This window comes from Salvelinus sp. IW2-2015, linkage group LG14 (assembly GCF_002910315.2).
Source record: "Salvelinus sp. IW2-2015 linkage group LG14, ASM291031v2, whole genome shotgun sequence".
Classification (NCBI taxonomy): domain Eukaryota; kingdom Metazoa; phylum Chordata; class Actinopteri; order Salmoniformes; family Salmonidae; genus Salvelinus; species Salvelinus sp. IW2-2015.
Window position 1 is genome coordinate 34817874 of NC_036854.1, and position 18698 is coordinate 34836571.

Sequence of the window (18698 nt, forward strand, 5' to 3'; positions counted from 1 at the left end):
CTCCCTCCTTCTTTTCTTCYCTCTCTCCCTTTAATGGTTGGACCCCTCCTAAACAACATCAACAACATGTCAATTAGCAGCCTGTTGGTGTTTACGACTCTCTAATCTGAGATGGAAGAGTCAGACTCTGTGGTATCAGCTGAGGCGAATGAGAGTGAGAACCTGGGGAATTGGAGCCACAATGGTGCTTGTGTCAGGGAGAAGTGAGAGGGAGAGAGAGTGGGGAGTTGGATCTATAATGGCGCTGATGCGAGGATGCTAAAATTAGCCGCCCCAAACTGTTAAGTAGCTCTGTGGATTTTCATTGTGGAAGTTCATTAACACGTTTGACGTTTGGAAGCGCTGAAGGAATCAGCCTGGGACTGAAAACACTTCAGCCGATTAAGATAACACTACTAAGAGACACTGAGAGAGAGAGAGCGAGAGAGAGAGAGAGAGAGAGAGAGAGAGAGAGAGAGAGAGAGAGAGAGAGAGAGAGAGAGAGAGAGAGAGAGAGAGAGAGAGAGTGAGATTGAGAGTGAAAGCCGACTAACATGCCTAGAGGGACAGAGAGAAGGATGAAGAGGGAGAGCGATAAATGGAGAGATAGTGAGTGAGAGAGAACAGACTGGAGGTGAAGTGAGGGTAGAGAGAGTAGTCAGAGAGAAGTAAAAGAGTGTGCAGGTTCAGTTGAAGAACTAGTGTCAGCTGGGAGTACCGTCACCACCTGACCCATTTATTTATTCTGTTAACTCTGAACTGTTCCACTCACCGTCAGTAGAGCATCCAGTGGAGCCATCACTGGAGCAGTACCTCATCTCTATCCTCTGTCGGCCCACCTCTAGCAGGGCAGGGTCCGGGACGCGGGCCTTACAGGTGTACCGGAACCGCTGCTCGTAGTGACCGCCGTTGTCCGAGATGTTGACCGGCGCCCAGGGCGTCCAGGGGGTGGTCTTCTTCAGGTCTGGACAAGGGAGGGTGTTACACGACTGGTACTCCTGGAGAGAGTGAGAGAGGGGGAGGGAGAGAGAGGGAGAGAGACAGACGGACAGACATAGAATTATAATTATTAGAATGGATATTCTCATTCAAAGCGTTTGATATCAAATCAAATGTTATTGGTTTGATATCAATCGCTTTGAATGAGAATAYCCATTCTAATAATTATTTCACTCTCTCTCTCACTCTCTGTCTCTCAGTAGTGTTATCTTAATCGGATGAAGTGTTTTCAGTCACGGGCTAAAGTTAAAACATTTTGGCACCATTTGAAATTAAGCCCCAAAACATCCTTACAATTCAAAGCACTGGAAACCCAAGAGCTGAACCTTGAAAAGAGTCCCCTATGTCAACTGTTAAAAACACTAAACAGCCCTAATATCCAAACATAATACATTTTTTACAGAAATTAAAACCTCCTATTTGACAAATTGGGTAAATGAAACAAAACACAGAATAAACTAAATTACTATTTGGCCCTCAAAAGATAATACACATTGGCAGAATATCTCTACACTCTTAGAAAAAAAGGGTTCCAAAATGTTTCTTTGGCTGTCCCCATAGGAGAACCCTTTTTGGTTCCAGGAAGAACCCTTTTGGGATCAACGTAGAACCCCCTGTGCAAAGTATTTTATAGGGAACCCAAAAGGCTTCTACCTGGAACCAAAAGGGTTCCACTTGGAACCAACAAGGGTTCTTCAAAGGGTAATTCTATGGGGACAGCCGAAGAACCCTTTTAGGTTCTAGATTAGGGCTGTTGCGGTATCCGTATTACCGCCAAAACGGCGATCACGAGTCATGAAGGTAGTCACATTCAATGTGACTGTTTTAGCCACTATAATTAGGCTTCTCCAAGCTCTGATGCTGCTGATGGTCATTAGTAGCCTAACAAACTTGCTAACTGCCTGGTACTCAGCACTCTATTGTCCCTCTAACACTTCATTAGAACCCATGAGCTCATGTTGCGCAACATTTCTATAGGCTATGCAATTGCGCAAGAAAACAGAGTGATGGCTTCTACTAAAAAGAGGAGGATCCCATCAGCTTTCTATAGGCTAGGCCTACTATATTAATTTCTCAACTTTCCTAATATTAAGCACATTGTTTATCTTTACAACAGGAGTATAGCCTACCTGGCTGGCATGAAAATCAACCAGGGGAAAAGCTTCCTCCATTCGCTATTTAAGTGCATAGATGACATGTATTTTTTCCCTCAGACCCTGTTTTGAGACAGGTGCATGATAATGGTCCATTCTAAATCAAAACAAATTTCACACATATATTATTTAGTATATGTAAAGACAAGATTAAATCAAGAATAGTCTGATGGGTGACAATATTAGCCTATCACTTGTGAATTATATACCAGCATAAGGAATTTACTTTTTTTTGCAACTTTTTCTAATCATAGTCGCACACGTCTTGTAGCCTAGCCCATAGGCCGATATGTAATTTTTTATTTTTTAAATTACACCTTTTTTTATTTTTTTTACCCGCTGCAACTCCCGTACGGACTCGGGAGAGGCGAAGGTCGAGAGCCGTGGTCAACTTTTGTACTATGGGGGATAGTAGATTGACATAGGCTAGTGCTTTTGCTGTCCATTAGGCCTACTCATCTTGACGGCTGACAAAGGAAATGTGGACAGTTCTTCCAATATCTTCAATATGCACCTCGGAATTGGATAAGGACACGTGCAGTTGCGTCCCCGATGTGTGTCTTCACTTGTAGCCTGTGAGAAAGACCCGATCATGTGATGGGAGAAGGACACAACGGCCACTGGCCGCAAAATGCATGACTTTTTTTAGGACACGTTACAGCCACAAAAGGGATGCTGCCGTGAAATTCGAGGCAATTTCAAGTGCTTGTCAAATTGTGAATGAGAGACTAAAGACGTGTGTACAGCCTGCAGAAAAAACAAAGAAAAGCTCATGCTTTTTTTCAAAATCATCATTAGTCTTTTTTCAAAATCATCATTAGAGTCGAATCATGCAGCCTTACAATGTATTAAAAATCAAAACATATAGTCCAACGTTTGTAGAACAACTAAAGTTACATTAATAAGTCTAAATGAAGCATATAGGAGTASATMATTCTTTGTTAACCTCATGAGCGCACTCCCTCAAATCGTTTGGAGAAAATATTTATATTTTATTCAGCTTTGTTTAATTGTATTCTTCATACAATWAAATAATGCCACGGAATTCTAAGCAAATCTTGTCTGCTAAATGAACTAGTATAGTCCACAGCCATTTGGCATAGCCAGATCAGGACCTAAGATAAGGACAACTCAGAGTATGCTATTCTGTTCTTCTGAAATAGACTACATTTTCTAATCATGCTTCTTTAGACCTGTCTAAAATAAATAATGGATTTATTGTGAAGGTGTAGGCTATATTACATGGATTTATTAGATGTTATATGTTCCAAAGGTCTGCATCAGTGACTTGTGTGGAAGCCAGGAGATGCTAAATGTGTTAATATTAATTAACGGTAAATTACCGTGAGACCGACAGTTATTTGCTTGACAATCACCRGCTGACAAAATTTTGTGACCGCCACAGCCCTATTCTAGATTGCACCTTTWTTTCTAAGAGTGCACTCTGTCAGAGATACAAAACAGAGACTGATCCTGACCAAGTACAGGCACAGTGACCACCAATTGGCTATAGAAAAGGGAATCACAAAAAGACATGGCTACSYAAAGRGGAGYGTCTATGTGGTCACTGCACGACAGGGGAGGTAGAGACAGAGATSCACYWTTTCCTCTACTGTGAKAAATACTCCCAAATAAGATMATATTTTTAAAGAGATAAATATCTCAATCAATTCCCATCTTCTGTGCATTTACTAATGACATAAAGCTGGGAATTATTCTGGGTGAGGGAGAAACCACAAATATTACTGCCAGATATSTACAGTATATGATTGCYATAGGCTAAGGGATATCCCATGAACATTAATTTGCTGAAGTATTTACATTGTAAATAACTTACTAGTAATACATAGTGGAACGTTCATCCATGTACACATTGTTGTTTATTTATTAGACAACCTTTCTTTTTTGTTTTTTATAATTTWATTTTTATGTAATTAAATGTTTTGACCAAAGATTACACAATACAACCACAGTAGTGTTGTACCTGAATACATGATTATATGTACTAGTATTATTACTACTGAAATTAACTGTATTTCATAATCCTTATAGAATTGTACTGTATTTACTGMAATGCTGTACCACAATACTGCTTTGGCAATATCTACAAATTGTMTTTCATGCCAATAAAACAATCTGAATTWGAATTTGATATTCCCGTGGAGAACAGAGAGGAAAGAGCAAAACTCATAGATTTAGAACTAGATGAATGCACATTAACATTCTACGATGACTTTACCCCGTGGTGTTTGTGCCAAGCATCATTTCTGCTGACGGGCAGCAGGTATCACATATGAACTATGAAACAGTCCCATTAGACCCACGTGCTGAACATGGCAAGTGGCAAACAGGCAGAAAAGGTCATTGATCAGATGTGATTTATAACAGAGGGGGAGGGAGGTGGGGAAGTGAAAAAGGATGGATGAAGGGAAGGATGGTGGGGGAAAAGAAGGAGGGTGGACATGTGAGGGTATGATAATGGGAAAAACATGATACATAACTTTGAGTGACATTTCCATTTGACGTTCACTCCACCTGCAAAAGGAGAGATGTCGGTCTCTGCCTTCCTCTCTGGCTGTTTGTTACAATAGTTAAAGTGAAAACCCCAGACCCACACAACAAGGCCCCTTTCCATCCTTGTTGTCGAACTATCTAATGTGTCTCTGTCTAATAGAAAACCATTGTTGCATGCTTTCTCCTCCGTTTTCCCCCTCTCCTTTCATTTCTCCTTTCCCTCACGCTCTCCGGTCCTTCTCCCAGGCAGCCAKAAATACATGCTTTCCAGGGCACTGTTAGTGGTGATGACATACCGATGTGCATGCAGCCTCAGTATGTCTAACGATCCAAGCGGCACCTGCTTATAAYGACAAGTCAGATGAATAAAAACGAGAGGAGAGCAGAGGTGGGAGGGAGTGATAAGGTGATGCAGTGATACCGGGGGACTAAACTACACCATCGTCTTCGTCTCAGCGTCGTTTAGAGGGTGGAAGTTGATATAACAGCCATTCTCCCAGTTCCTTACTTATTCATGTTGAGTGAGGCCTTGAGTTGAGTGACTGCCAGACCTTGACCAAATAAGATAAAAGTCTCTTTTGTTCATCCATCAGGTTGTCACAGTGATTCTGGGGTTGGACAGAGGGGCTGGAACACTGCATATTTCCATCTCCCTCCCCTCCTCCTCCTTATTTCTTATCTATCTCTCTCTCTCTCTCTCTCTCCTCCCTCTCCTTCTCCTCGTCCTCTCTTTCCTCTCTCCTCCTCTCTTTCTCTCTCTCTCTCTCTCTCATCCATCTTCTCTCTCTCTCTCTCTCTCTCGTCTTCTGTCTCTTCTTCTCTTCTCTTCTCTTATTATATATATATTTTGGCCCCTCTATATCTCTCGCCCTCTCTCTCCATCTCTCTCCCTCTCCCCCAGCGTGGGCCCAGGAACAGGAGTCCAAGGTTAAAGACAGTAGGAGGATACAGATTGGGTTACGTTAGGGAGATGATGAATGAGAGTGTCATCCCCGTCGCCTTTCTGACTTCACACTGTCTAGATTAGTAATCATCAGCCTGTCACACATTAATATTAAACACCATCAAGCATCAGGAGGACCTGGCCCGGCCCCAGCCATAACAAACAGCCTCTGTCTTCAATAGAACCTCCTCCTTCTCAGCAATGGCTCGCCAATATTTAACATGATCCAATAAACCTAGTCAAAGATGAGCCAACGGGCCCAGTCTGGAATGATAATCTATTCTTCATAGTCTATTAATAGCCATATAGGACTGGGGAAGACACGTTTAACCTCTTTCAGTCTCTCCCCAAGGATGACAAAATCAACACCCAGCATGCAACAGTAAACAGGAAGGGGCTGTTTGTTGTTGTGAGTTGTCCTCAAACAGTGTGAATTTGTAATGAGTGTGAGTGTGTGAGAATGTATTAGAAATGGRCCGAGGGCCACGAAATAAACAGGTTCACTAGGTGGGAAATATCCCAAATAAATGTTGATTTACCCCTAAAACGTTCAGACAAATGTCCTCCTGCGTATTGTAATGACATTTTACACCAGATGATTTTAGGGCGAGCCGGGCACACTAATAAAATGACATTAGTGATGAAAAAATAGGAATCATTGCCTGTATTTCTTCCTCTACACCCCCGTCACACATCGCTCCACTCGCAAACGCCTCTATTCCGGAAAAAATTAAGGGAAACTGAAAACGCAGCAGAAATCATCGGAACGTGTAGAGTGGCATGTGGAACGCTAAATTGGATTCAATTAGTGGCTCATTCCTGCTGGGACCATTCATATGCATTATGGAGAGGACAAGAGCAGAGGAAAGAAGGGGAGGGGAACGGGATGTGCTGAGGTACATTATAATTCACAACCCCTCTAACAGACAGCTGCCCAGAGGCTGCTAATAGAATAATGCGTACCGCAGCCAGCTCAGCGTTCGGCTGAGAGTATAAGGATGTTGGATATGTTCTTTACTGCTTCAGACACACAATCTGTTTGGGCTTTCTGTCCAGCACATACAGTGTGTGTGTGTCTCTGTCCAGTCTCTCTGTCTCTGTCTGTGTGTGTGTGTGTGTGTGTGTGTGTGGTGGGTGGTGTGTGTGTGTTGTGTGGTGTGTGTTGTGTGTGTGTGTGTGTGTGTGTGTGTGTGTGCGTGTGTGTGTTGGGTGTGTGTGTGTCTTGTGTGTGTGTGTGTGTGTGTGTGTGTGTGGTGTGTGTGTGGTGTGTGTGTGTGTGTGTGTGTGTGTGTGTGTGTGTGTGTGTTAGGTACAGTTGAGTAATGGACTCAGGCATCTCCTGTCTCATTCATTCTCCATCCTAGACTCTCCTGGTTATTTTTCTAGGTGTTAAAAGCAGAGGGCCGGGAGAGGGCGACAGAGGTGATGAGAGAGAGGGGATGACAGAGGGAGATGGGGGGTGTCAGGGGGCGATTCGTGTGGGCTTGTGAAAGCATTACCTAAACCTGCCCTAAGCCTCTCCTCCATTGTTTATCAATGTGTCTGTCTGGATGGTGTTGTGAAGGGAGGCAGATGGGGGACATACGGTACGTGTATGTCGTGGTGTGTGTGTGTGTGTGTGTGTGTGTGTGTTGTGTGTGTGTGTGGTGTGTGTGTGTGTGTGTGTGTGTGTGTGTGTGTGTGTGTGTTGTGTGTGTGTGTGTGTGTGTGTGTGTGTGTTGTGTGTGTGTGGTGTGGTGGTGCGTGGTGTATGACTGGGGTGGTGTGTGTATGTGTTGACGGTGAGTAAAGGGATCTTTGTCTCTGGAGCCTCTAATCATTAAAGTCAGTCGTGTTTATATCACTGCACTAAGAGACATGTGTGACGGTGGTGTGTAGCTCTGGCCCTGCGGTTCCTGACACTACCCGTTCTGTTAGCCAGCCCAGCCACCTTGCTGCTAACTATCCATCTCCAGGTGCCTGCTTACTGTAACTCAGAACAGCTATGATATCTGCTGTGAGAAGGAAGCAGTGTGTGTGTGTGTGTGTGTGTGTGTGTGTGTGTGTGTGTGTGTGTGTGTGTGTGTGGTGTGTGTTGTGTGTTGTGTGTGTGTGTGTGTGGTGTGGTGTGTGGTGTGGGTGTGGGTTGGGGGGGGGACATACTGCTGTCTGTCTGTCTGCCTGTCTGTCTTCATTAATGAGCAGTCTAGTTATCCTGGGAGAGACGGTACAGACTGGGCTCATAAAAACATACCTCTTCCCGGTTTACGCTTCCTTTCCTGCGCTGAAATAAATATTCTCATCATTCTCCGTCTTTGCATGGTGGGTACAAATAGCAGAATAGACGCAAGGATGTGTTGATTTATCTGGGAAGATTTTACAACTTGTAGTCTACGTCTGGCATAATGGGAGCAATGATAAAGGAGTTGTGAGTAACATCACTTATTGGTAGCCTTTACATGTATTACAACTATGGGTGACTATCTGATTACAGTTGCTTCAAGATATCCACCATTGTTCCTGTACCCAAGAAAGCAAAGATAACTGGACTAAATGACTATCGCCCCGTAGCACTCACTTCTGTCAYCATGAAGTGCTTTGAGAGGCTAGTTAAGGACCATATCACCTCCACCTTACCTGACACCCTAGACCCACTTCAATTTGCATACCATCCCAATAGATCCATGGACGGCACAATTGCCATAGCACTGCACACTGCCCTATCCCATCTGGACAAGAGGAATACCTATGTAAGAATGCTGTTCATTGACTACAGCTCAGCCTTCAACCACATAGTACCCAAGCTCATCATTAAGCTCGGGGCCCTGGGTCTGAATCTCGCCCTGTGCAACTGGGTCTTGGACTTCGTAACGGGCGGTGAAGGTAAGCAACAGCAYCTCCACTACGCTGATCCTCAACACAGGGGCCAGACAAGGGTGTGTGCTCAGCCCCCTCCTGTATTTCCTATTCACCCATGACTATGTGGCCACACGTGTCTCCAAGACACCGCTGCCCAACGCTGATAAAAACAGTTCCTTACATCTCCCCTCCTCACCCTGCTACTAACCCTAACCCCAAACTGGAAACACACCTCACCTACCACAGACAGGGTTCACATCTTGAAATTAGGTTCAGAGAGGTTTACCACACGGATAGGGAGACCGGGAGATACTCAGTTTCCGTCTAGGAATGGGGTCTTGGAATGGGGTTCTGGGAAGGAAGCCTTCAGGGCCGGAGTGGTATTCCCCAAAATAATGGGATAATGGCAGAACAGTGGTGACAGAGTTAAGGCAGCTGCAGCTGGGAGTGTGTGTGTGTCTGTTTGTGTGGTCCAAACACTGGCACGTCCTAGACTACATTATCGTCCGTCAGTGCAACCAAAAGCAGGTACTAAGTGAACCGACCCATGCTGAACTGACCACCGCTTGATTAGGTCCAAGCTCCGAATTGAGATTTGCCCACGCTTCCCAAGGAAGGCCTTGAATAAGCGACTCAACAGTAATGCCCTCAAAAACCCTTCCACCATCATCACTTGTGCCGTCTCCTCTACACCAAACTCCCCCCAACCCTCCCGGATTGATGAGAACGCTTCTGACATTCACACACTCCTACAAAACAAACGCCAAGCCCACAAAGCTCTCCTGTCCAACCCAGACTCCCCCACTTTCCAATCCTCCCTCTCCCAGGGTCAAAACATCTGATGAGATCAAAAGTATAACAGACAAAAACAACACCCAGGGGTTCTATGCTGCCATTAAAGCCCTCTACGGCCCGCAGAAACAAGTCATCACTTCGGTCAGGTCTGCCCATGGAAACACACTTTTCAAGACCACAAGAGGATCTCGGAGAGATGGGTAGAGCACTTTGGAAACCTCCTTAACCACACCAACCCAACAAACCTGCTCATCCTGTACACACTCCCACACATCCCCACCATTCATGAACTCGACAACCCACTACAGTTTTCTGAGGTCCACCAGGCGATTAAAATCCTAAAAGATAAGAAAAGTGTTGKACCAGACGGCATCCCAGCTGAAATCCTGAAGCAAGGGGGATATCTCCTCTTGTGCCAAATTCCACCTCCTCATCAAAGCCATCTGGCTGTCTGAAACCATCCCACAGGAATGGAAGGATGACAATATTGTAGTCATCTACAAGAAGGGTAACAGCAGAGGCATCTCCCTTCTTTCAGTGAAGGTTTTTTATTTTATTTTATTTAACCTTTGTTTAACCTTTATTTAACTAGGCAAGTCAGTTAAGAACAAATTCTTATTTACAATGACGGCCTACCCTGGCCAAACCCGGACAAAGCTGGGCCAATTGTGTGCCGCCCTATGGGATTCCCAATCACGGCCGGATGTGATGCAGCCTGGATTTGAACCAGGTACTGCAGTGATGCCTCTTGCACTGAGATGCAGTGTCTTAAAGCACTGCACCACTCGGGAGCCCAAGGCCATTTTAGGGATAATGTGCTATCTACTCGCGTAGCACCTATCTGAAWATATCCTCCCAGAATCACAGCGCGGCTTCAGGAAAGGCAGGAGCACCACCGACATGATTTTTGTGGCCAAACAAATGCAGGAAAAGTGCCAGGAACAAAACCAAGACCTCTACATGGCTTTGATAAACCTCATCAAAGCCTTTGACACCATCAAACGTGAGATGCTCTGGCAGCAGCTCACCAAACTTGAGTTGCCTCCCAAGTGTCTGAGTGTCTTAAAACAATTCCATTAAGGAATGCACGCCAGAGTGGTGCTTGGTGGGCATTAATCAGAGCCCTTTAGCGTAGAGGTTGGGGTCAAGCAAGGCTGTGTTCTGGCTCCAGGTAATGTTTAACATGTTCCATTTCTGCAGTTACAAGCCTGTCAAACAACTCCCTTGGCTCAACCGGCGGAATCYAGCTACAGTACCGTCTGGATGGAAACATCTTCAAGCCCACACAAAAAACAGAACCCAAACAGATCTTTGAATTCACGTCTGGCTCATACCCCAGAATCCATGCAACGCACCTTCAACCCGGTCTCCTCCACCTGTCGACCTCCAAGACAATACCCAAAAGACAGAAATAAGTGCACAACTCTCATCTGCATTCCCCCCCCACTCCCTTCTTTCATCACTGGTGGTGTTCTCCTCAAAGATGAACCTTATTTCACCTACCTTGGTGCTGTCCTCTCTCTGGCATGTTCCCTAGATGATCAAGTCTCTGCTTCCATCGGACGACTCGGGGCCAGGGTTTTGGAAAATGTAAACCTCAAGACCCATACCAAAGTGGCAGTATACAATGTGTCTCCACCTGCTTTATGGCTGAGAGACCTGGACCCGATATAGGCAACACATAAACATCTTGGAAGCCTTTCACATCAGAAACCTCAAGACCCATACCAAAGTGGCAGTATACAATGTGTCTCCACCTGCTTTATGGCTCAGAAACCTGGACCCCATATAGGCAACACATAAACATCTTGGAAACAGTTTCAAATCAGATGCCTACAATGCATCTTAGGGCTAACCTGGGAGAACAGAGTACCCCATAACGATATCCTCACCAACACCAAGTTGACCGATGCCTGAACACTGCCTCCCCCGCCGATTTCTCTAAGGCCAGCTAAGTGCAGACAAGCGCTCTGCTGGAGGTCAGAGTACCTGCTGAAGCACTGTAACATCCATCCCTCTAGCCTGAAAACCCTAGAAGACAGCATCTTACATAGGAGATGCGAGAGATGCAGCCAAAGACACCAACGCGCAGCTGGGACAACGCCATCCGACTCCCAACACACGTTTCTCAGCTCCTACATCGGCCCCCACAACCACATGAAGTGGCACAAGCRGCAATTGCGCTAACCCACCCCTACCCCCCATCCACAACAGGAGCATTCTTCATCATCAACATCGTTGGACTCAGAGAGTGTGTGTGTGAACAGACACCCACCAGGGTAGTGAAAAGATAGTGCTGCTGTGTATGCGTGTGTGGCCCTGCCGTTTTCTCAGTTGTTTTATGGGATATCAGTCATGCTTCATTACAGTTAGAGTGTTAAGGTATGGGAGGTCAGCTCTCTCAGTTGTTAAAGGGTTATCTGTGCTTAGTTAGGTTAATCACAGAACATTATMAGATATGTTACTACTTTGCTGTGGGTTGTAAGTTGCTACTTTCAGCTTGCCAGCAATATTACATTAGTCATGCGTCATTACCAGCTCCTGATGTGGTTGCTATGGAATGCAACAGTAGATATGGTTGCTATGGAACGCTATAATGCAACAGTATATATTTATATAGCTCTGAAATGGGTTGCCAGTGCACAGTGAAACATTTGTAAGATGTAACTCTCTAATCATTTGACCCATATAGAGACCATGGTGCTATCTTTATAAAAGTGTCTATAGTCAGTACATCTGACACTCACACACTTACACATCTGTTACTGCTTATCATGTGACTCTCTCTGACCCCTACTCACTAATCCATTTCAACTGTAAAGGAATCTCATGGTCATGTGTCTTCCTTTCTATTTCTACCAGGCCYGTGGATGGAGGGAGGAGTGGGTTTGTAAATAGTGTTAAAATAACATGACAGTCTCGTCATCCTCCTGACACCCAAGAGGACACCAGCGTAGCTGACATACACAACGTGCCATTACATCCCTCTTGCATCACCCAGCCTTGGACTTCATTACTCAGCACTAGGATATCATATGCAGTTGGTAACATTTATAGATGGTGGCAAAAATACAATAAAATCGTATTTTTTTTATATTCATTTGTTGTCAGCATACAGTAGATAGACTAATAAAAGTGATTAGCAATCTAACATGTACTTGTGTATTTTATTGTGTATTCAGTTGAGGGAATATAGTGTAAGACCATATAGGGGGGTGATTTAGTGTTACATGTTAATGGTTAGCATTGGTCATGTATCTGCTGTTCTTAACAACATGTTAAGTGCCATGGCTGAATATAAATACTAGGGGATTTTGGAGGGGTTGACCCTTAAAGTTCAATGTTACAGTTTAGATGGTTAAGAAGTTCAAGGTCTTTCTGCTATGGAAGTGCAGCCCAGATCTGGTTTTGTGTGTGTGTGACATACCTGGGCACATCCAGGGCACTCGTTGCCGTTCTCGCAGGTCCTGCGACGTGATTGGATGCCGCCTCCGCAGGGCACCGTGCAGCGTTCCCATGCCGACCAGGCCGACCAATAGACATGAGGCGGGCAGGGCAGGTGCTCATTACAATACCTAGGAAGGACAAAGACCACGGCGGATGAGTGTGTGTGTGTTTGTGAGTGTGTTTGTGAGAATACAAGTACACACAGAGAGGCTATGGGAGTGCTGGGGGCCATGTGCAATCTGAGGTCTTTACTTTGCCCAATAGTATCCCTGAGTCAGTCTGTCTTTGGAATGGTTGGTTGTAAATAAGTGGTATTTTTTACATGATACACAACACTACAATTATAAAAGAGGGACACTGGGCTTCTGAAAACCTTACCATATTTTAGACCGCGAGCTAAGGCAGCGAACCAACATAGCTTTTAAGGAGTTGGAGCTACTGATGCCATAAGACAATGACTAACTATAGAGCACTTCTGTACAGTCCAAAGACAGACAGAAAGACAGACTTACAGACCAATGTTAACAAGTTAATGAGTCTACATGCATATTCCACATATTTTAATGGTGCTGCCTTTGAAAAAGCCACACAGACTCATAAATCATGTTTAATTACAATATTTAATTATTACTGTACTGCTCCATAGGTTAATTAGTGACGTTCATTAGCCAATAACGTGACGCTATTGATAGTCTTATTATGGCCCATATACTTACACAAACTACAACTCCAGCAGTGTTTGTGTAACCATGAAAAACATTTTATGTTGGATAAAAACTTTGGTGATGGTGACTCACGCAGATTTCCCTTACTTCATCGTGTCTGAGATTTGACTCAGAGAGAAAGAGATAGGCCTTGTTATATCTGCCTATACATATAACAGCACATTAAGAACTGCCCTTTCCATGACATAGACTGGCCAGGTGAATCCAGGTGAAAGCTATGATCCCTTATTGATGTCACTTGTTAAATCCAATTCAATCAGTGTAGATGAAGGGGAGGATACAGGTTAAAGAACCATTTTTAAGCCTTGAGACAATTGAAACGTGGCACACAAAAGAAAACGGGGTATGGTAGTAGGTACCAGGCACACCAGTTTGTGTCAAGAACTGTAACGCTGCTTGGTTTTTCACACTCAACAGTTTCCTGTGAGTATTAAGAATGGTCCACCACCCAAAGGGCATCCAGCCAACTTGACACAACTCTGTGGGAAGAATTGGAGTCAAAATGGGCCACCTTGTAGAGTCCATGCCCCAACGAATTCAGGCTGGGGAGGTTCCTCTTGTTTGCTATACTTAGTGTATATTATGTTGCTTTTTGGAGCGCAATGAAAAGTTGAAATAGGAAAACATTGGTGCATTACTCTGTTTTTCTATAAACCTATTTACATTAAAGTGCCTGAGATTCGGCTGAGGAAAGGGGAGAAAAAGAGAGAGATAGAGCGAGAGATGACAGAGCGAGAAAGAAAAAGAGAGCGAGAGGAAAGTAGAACGGGAGAAGGAGAGAAGCACCGATTGCAGGAAAAAATGAGAAAGAGAAAGAGAAAGAAAGAGAGTGGGAGAGAGAAAGGGAGAGAAATGAAGCGAGGGAGGAAGAGAATGGGTGTAAATGGGATATAATGCAAATGGTAGCGATATTAGCATTGATCTGCAGGGTCCCCTGCTGAGCCTCAGAATGGAGGAGTCAGACCTAAGCCAGATCCATAGTAAATAGATTTAGAGCTTCGCTAAACTCATCGTCAATCCAGCCATGCAAATTGTTCTGCTCACTGATTAGATTAGCCTTTGTAAAATGCAACGTCCTCCCCCTCCCTCAGTAAAACTGGGGAGGAATTCAAGAAGAAAATGGTACTAATAATTTGCCTATAGGAGCTGAGTAAGCAGGGGAATACAGTGGACATGTGCTGAGGGGGATGCAAGCATAAGGTACATAAAGCTGAGCATTAGCCAGCCAGACTTCTGCCCCATGGCATTGACTGATTGGTTTTTATAACTGTTTCTCTTCCTACGGCTAGCAAACAAGGACAAACTGCTGGGATGCCCCTGGCCAGGTACTCAGACAGTTGGGTGTGAAGAGTGACTTTTCATCATTGATATATACACTACATGACCAAAAGTATGTGAACACCTGCTTGTCAAACGTCTCATTCCAATAATATGGAGTTCATCCCAAAGGTGTTCGATGGGGTTTAGGTCAGGGCTTTGTGCAGGCCAGTCAAGTTCTTCCACACTGATCTCGACAAACCATTGTTGTATGGACCTTTGTGCATGGGGGCAYTGTCATGCTGAAACAGCAAAGGGCCTTCCCCAAACTGTTGCCACAAAKTTGGAAGCACAGAATCATCTAGAATGTTATTGAATGCTGTAGCATTAATATTTCCCTTCACTGGAACTAAGGGGCCTAGCCCGAACCATGAAAAACAGCCCCAGACTAATATTCCACCCCCGCCAAACTTGACAGTTGGCACTATACATTGGGGCAGGTAGCGCTCTCCTGGTATGCGCCAAACCCAGATTCGTCCGTCAGAATGCCAGATGTTGAAGCGTGATTCATCCCTCCACGGAACGCGTTTCCACTGCTCCAGAGTCCAATGGCGGCGAGCTTTACACCTTTACACCTTCAGAAAGTATTCATACCCCTTGACTTATTCCACATTTTGTTGTGTTAAAGCCTGAATATTTTTTTTTACAATACTCTCTAACACACAATACCCTATAATGACAAAGTGCAATCGTTATTAAATACTCTTTAAAAAAAAATTGAAAACAGGATMATTTTATTGTTCGCTAACTTCGCTGGGTAGACCTCTGTGGTTGGAGAAAAAAGTACATTACCTCTACTTATCACTATGTTTAGCCAACTGTACAAAGCTTCTGCCGGTAGCTTGCAAAGTAAACATCAGCTAACAGTACATTGGCAAATAYGTTCTTCGCTGCTTGACAGACAGAGCCCACAAAGGATGGGAAATGAACCTAAACCACTCATACTTGTCAGGTATAGTTAACGTTTATTTTATATCACTCAAATATTCAATTAATGGTGGCCAATATTGAGAGATATCGTGAGGCTACCCTCACGTATCTAAAATGACATAATCAATTGATGCTTACTGATTATGAAAAGCATGTAGTTACTTGCTGTGTAACTGATGATAAAGCTAAATGTGTGCAATTGTTTTGCATGGAATAATGGGAAATGTGTAGTTCTGACTATGCCCTTCAAGAGGTGATGATATTAAAACCAAATAGTGTTAACATTAAACAATCCCTTGAAAACAGCACAGAGTTGTCAATAATTTTAGAGGAGCTGGGGGTCTCCCTGCCCCCCCAGCAAGAAAACCGAACGCTCTGCACCGTATTTTGAYGCTATACTTTAGCTCGAACTACAGCCATCAGGCTTTATAAATAAAGTGTGCATGTACATCTGAGATTAATATCTATTAAAGGAGGCTCTATAGCCACAGCAGAAAAACCCTCCACGCTATTCCTAGCATTAAAGGGAGCGCGCACTCCCAAAATCAAAGTGGTCCAACGTATAGCCGAGTCTACATCCACACCATTTGTTCTGTACATCTGTATTTGCATTCGGTGGGAATCACTACATGCCTTTAACAAGTCAAGAAAAAAATTCAATTAGGACAAATATGAGAGGAAATAGATAGATAGATAGATAGATAGATGATAGATAGATAGATAGATAGATAGATAGATAGATAGATAGATAGATAGATAGATAGATAGATAGATAGATAGATAGATAGATAGAGTACAGAGAGAGACTTTAAATTGAGAGAATGTGTGTGTGAGACAGAAAGCGAAAGACAGAGAGAGAGAGAGAGAGAGAGAGAGAGAGAGCGGACAGAGAGCGAGAAAGTGGACAGAGCATGAGCAGAATCAAGAAAACCTACTCTTTTGGGACAGACAGATCCTTCTCCCCTGCAAGATCAGAGTGATACAGCATATTTCATCCATTAACACGTGTCTCCCTCCACAGTGTTTAAAGCCACCAAGCCCTACTATAGGACCCTGATGGATTCTCTCATTCTCACAGCTCTACTGTTCAAGGTGTTTTATTGGCTGAGCAGGTAGTATGAAAGAAGCAGAGGGAGAGAGGGTCAAGGAGTGAAAGACTGAGGGAGAGAGAGAGAGATGGAGGGGGCAGGGTAGTCATAGTTATGAGTGCACTCGAACAAATTATAAATCTACAGTCTCTTTTTCACCTTGAAAACTTGCTTCAGTCACCATGGAAACTCTTCAGTCATTTACAGCTCTGTTTTTTTCACACTTTCTTTCCATTTTTCTCACGGTCACATTTKTAAAATTATTTTTTTATWTTTTTATTTTACTCTTATTTTACCAGGTAAGTTGACTGAGAACAAATTGTTCTACTGTCTCATACAGAAATGCCTTAAGCCTGTGACACACGAAGCAATTTGGACACAATTTCTGTTGCAGATGCAAGTTGCAAGTGAYATCATCTAAAGCACCTTTGCTGATACATRAAGCAATTCAAACGCCATTCAAATTGCATGCAACAGCCAATCATGTCATCAATGGAGTAAAGTACTTAAGTAAAGACTATTTAAAGTACTACTTAAGACGTTTTTTGGGGCATCTGTACTTAACTATTTATATTTTTGACAACTTTTACTTGTACTACATTCCTAAAGAAAATAATGTACTTTTTAATCCATACATTTTCACTGACAACATTCTTTCCAATATGTCGAGTAATTATCTTCTTGTTTTCTCATGATTTGGATAGGTCTAATTGTGTTGCTGTCCAGGGGCTCTGTGGGGTTTGTTTGTCTTTGTGAACAGCCCCAGGACCAGCTTCGCAGAAGTGGTTAGATTCTATGGATTCTTCAATTACATTGAGCTGATTTCTAACGTGCTGTTCCTTCATTTTCCGTAGTGTATTTCTGTATTGTTTTAGTGATTCACCATAGTAAAGCCGTAGGCTCAGGTTGTGTGGGTCTCAAATTTTTTGGTTGGATAGGTTTCTCAATTTCTTTCTTAGCTTTTTGCATTCTTCATCAAACCATTTGTCATTGTTGTTTCATTTTCTAAGGTTGTCTGTTTGAAATTTTTAGATTTAATAGGGAAGCTGAGAGGTCAAATATACTGTTTAGGTTTTCTACTGTTAGATTTACACCTTCACTATTATAGTGAAACATTCTGTCCAGGAAATTGTCTAGAAGGGATTGAATTCGTTGTTGCCTTATTGTTTTTTGGTAGATTTCCACACTACTCTCCTTCCATCTATAGCATTTCTTAATATTTTTCAGTTCCTTTGTCTTTGATGCCTCATGACCGAGCAAAACTCTGTCAAGTAGTGTGTGATTTTGCTATGATCTGATAGGGGTGTCAGTGGACTGTGCACGCTCTAAGAGACTCTGGGTTGAGATTTATTTGTTTAAATTTTATTTCACCTTTATTTAACCAGGTAGGCTAGTTGAGAACAAGTTCTCATTTGCAACTGCGACCTGGCCAAGATAAAGCAGAGCAATTCGGCACATACAACAACACAGAGTTACACATCAGAGATCAGTGATAAAGTAGTTTACAGTACTACTGCCAAGAGATGAGCTACAGTTGAAGTCGGAAGTTTACATACACTTAGGTTGGAGTCATTAAAACTCGTTATTCACCATCCACAAATTTCTTGTTAAACAAACTATAGTTTTGGCAAGTCGGTTAGGACATCTACTTTGTGCATGACACAAGTCATTTTCCAACAATTGTTTACAGACAGATTATTTCACTTATAATTCACTACATCCAAATTCCAGTGGGTCAGAAGTTTACATACACTAAGTTGACTGTGCCTTTAAACAGCTTGGGGAATGTCATGGCTTTAAGAGCTTCTGATAGGCTAATTGACATCATTTGAGTCAATTGGAGGTGTACCTGTGGATGTATTTCAAGGCCTACCTTCAACTCACTGCCTCTTGCTTGACATCAAGGGAAAAAGAAAATAAATCAGCCAAGACCTCTGAATAAAATTGTGACCTCCACAAGTCTGGTTTA

General features: G+C 43.3%; 1 protein-coding gene across 1 annotated transcript in view; it reads right to left on the reverse strand.

The window, feature by feature from the left end:
• sema5a (sema domain, seven thrombospondin repeats (type 1 and type 1-like), transmembrane domain (TM) and short cytoplasmic domain, (semaphorin) 5A) overlaps positions 1-18698 on the reverse strand; it is a 221921-nt gene that overhangs the window by 37037 nt on the left and 166186 nt on the right. Inside the window, 2 exon segments of the mRNA XM_024000082.3 lie at positions 752-977; positions 12650-12797. Coding sequence (XP_023855850.1) covers positions 752-977; positions 12650-12797 — 374 coding nt within the window.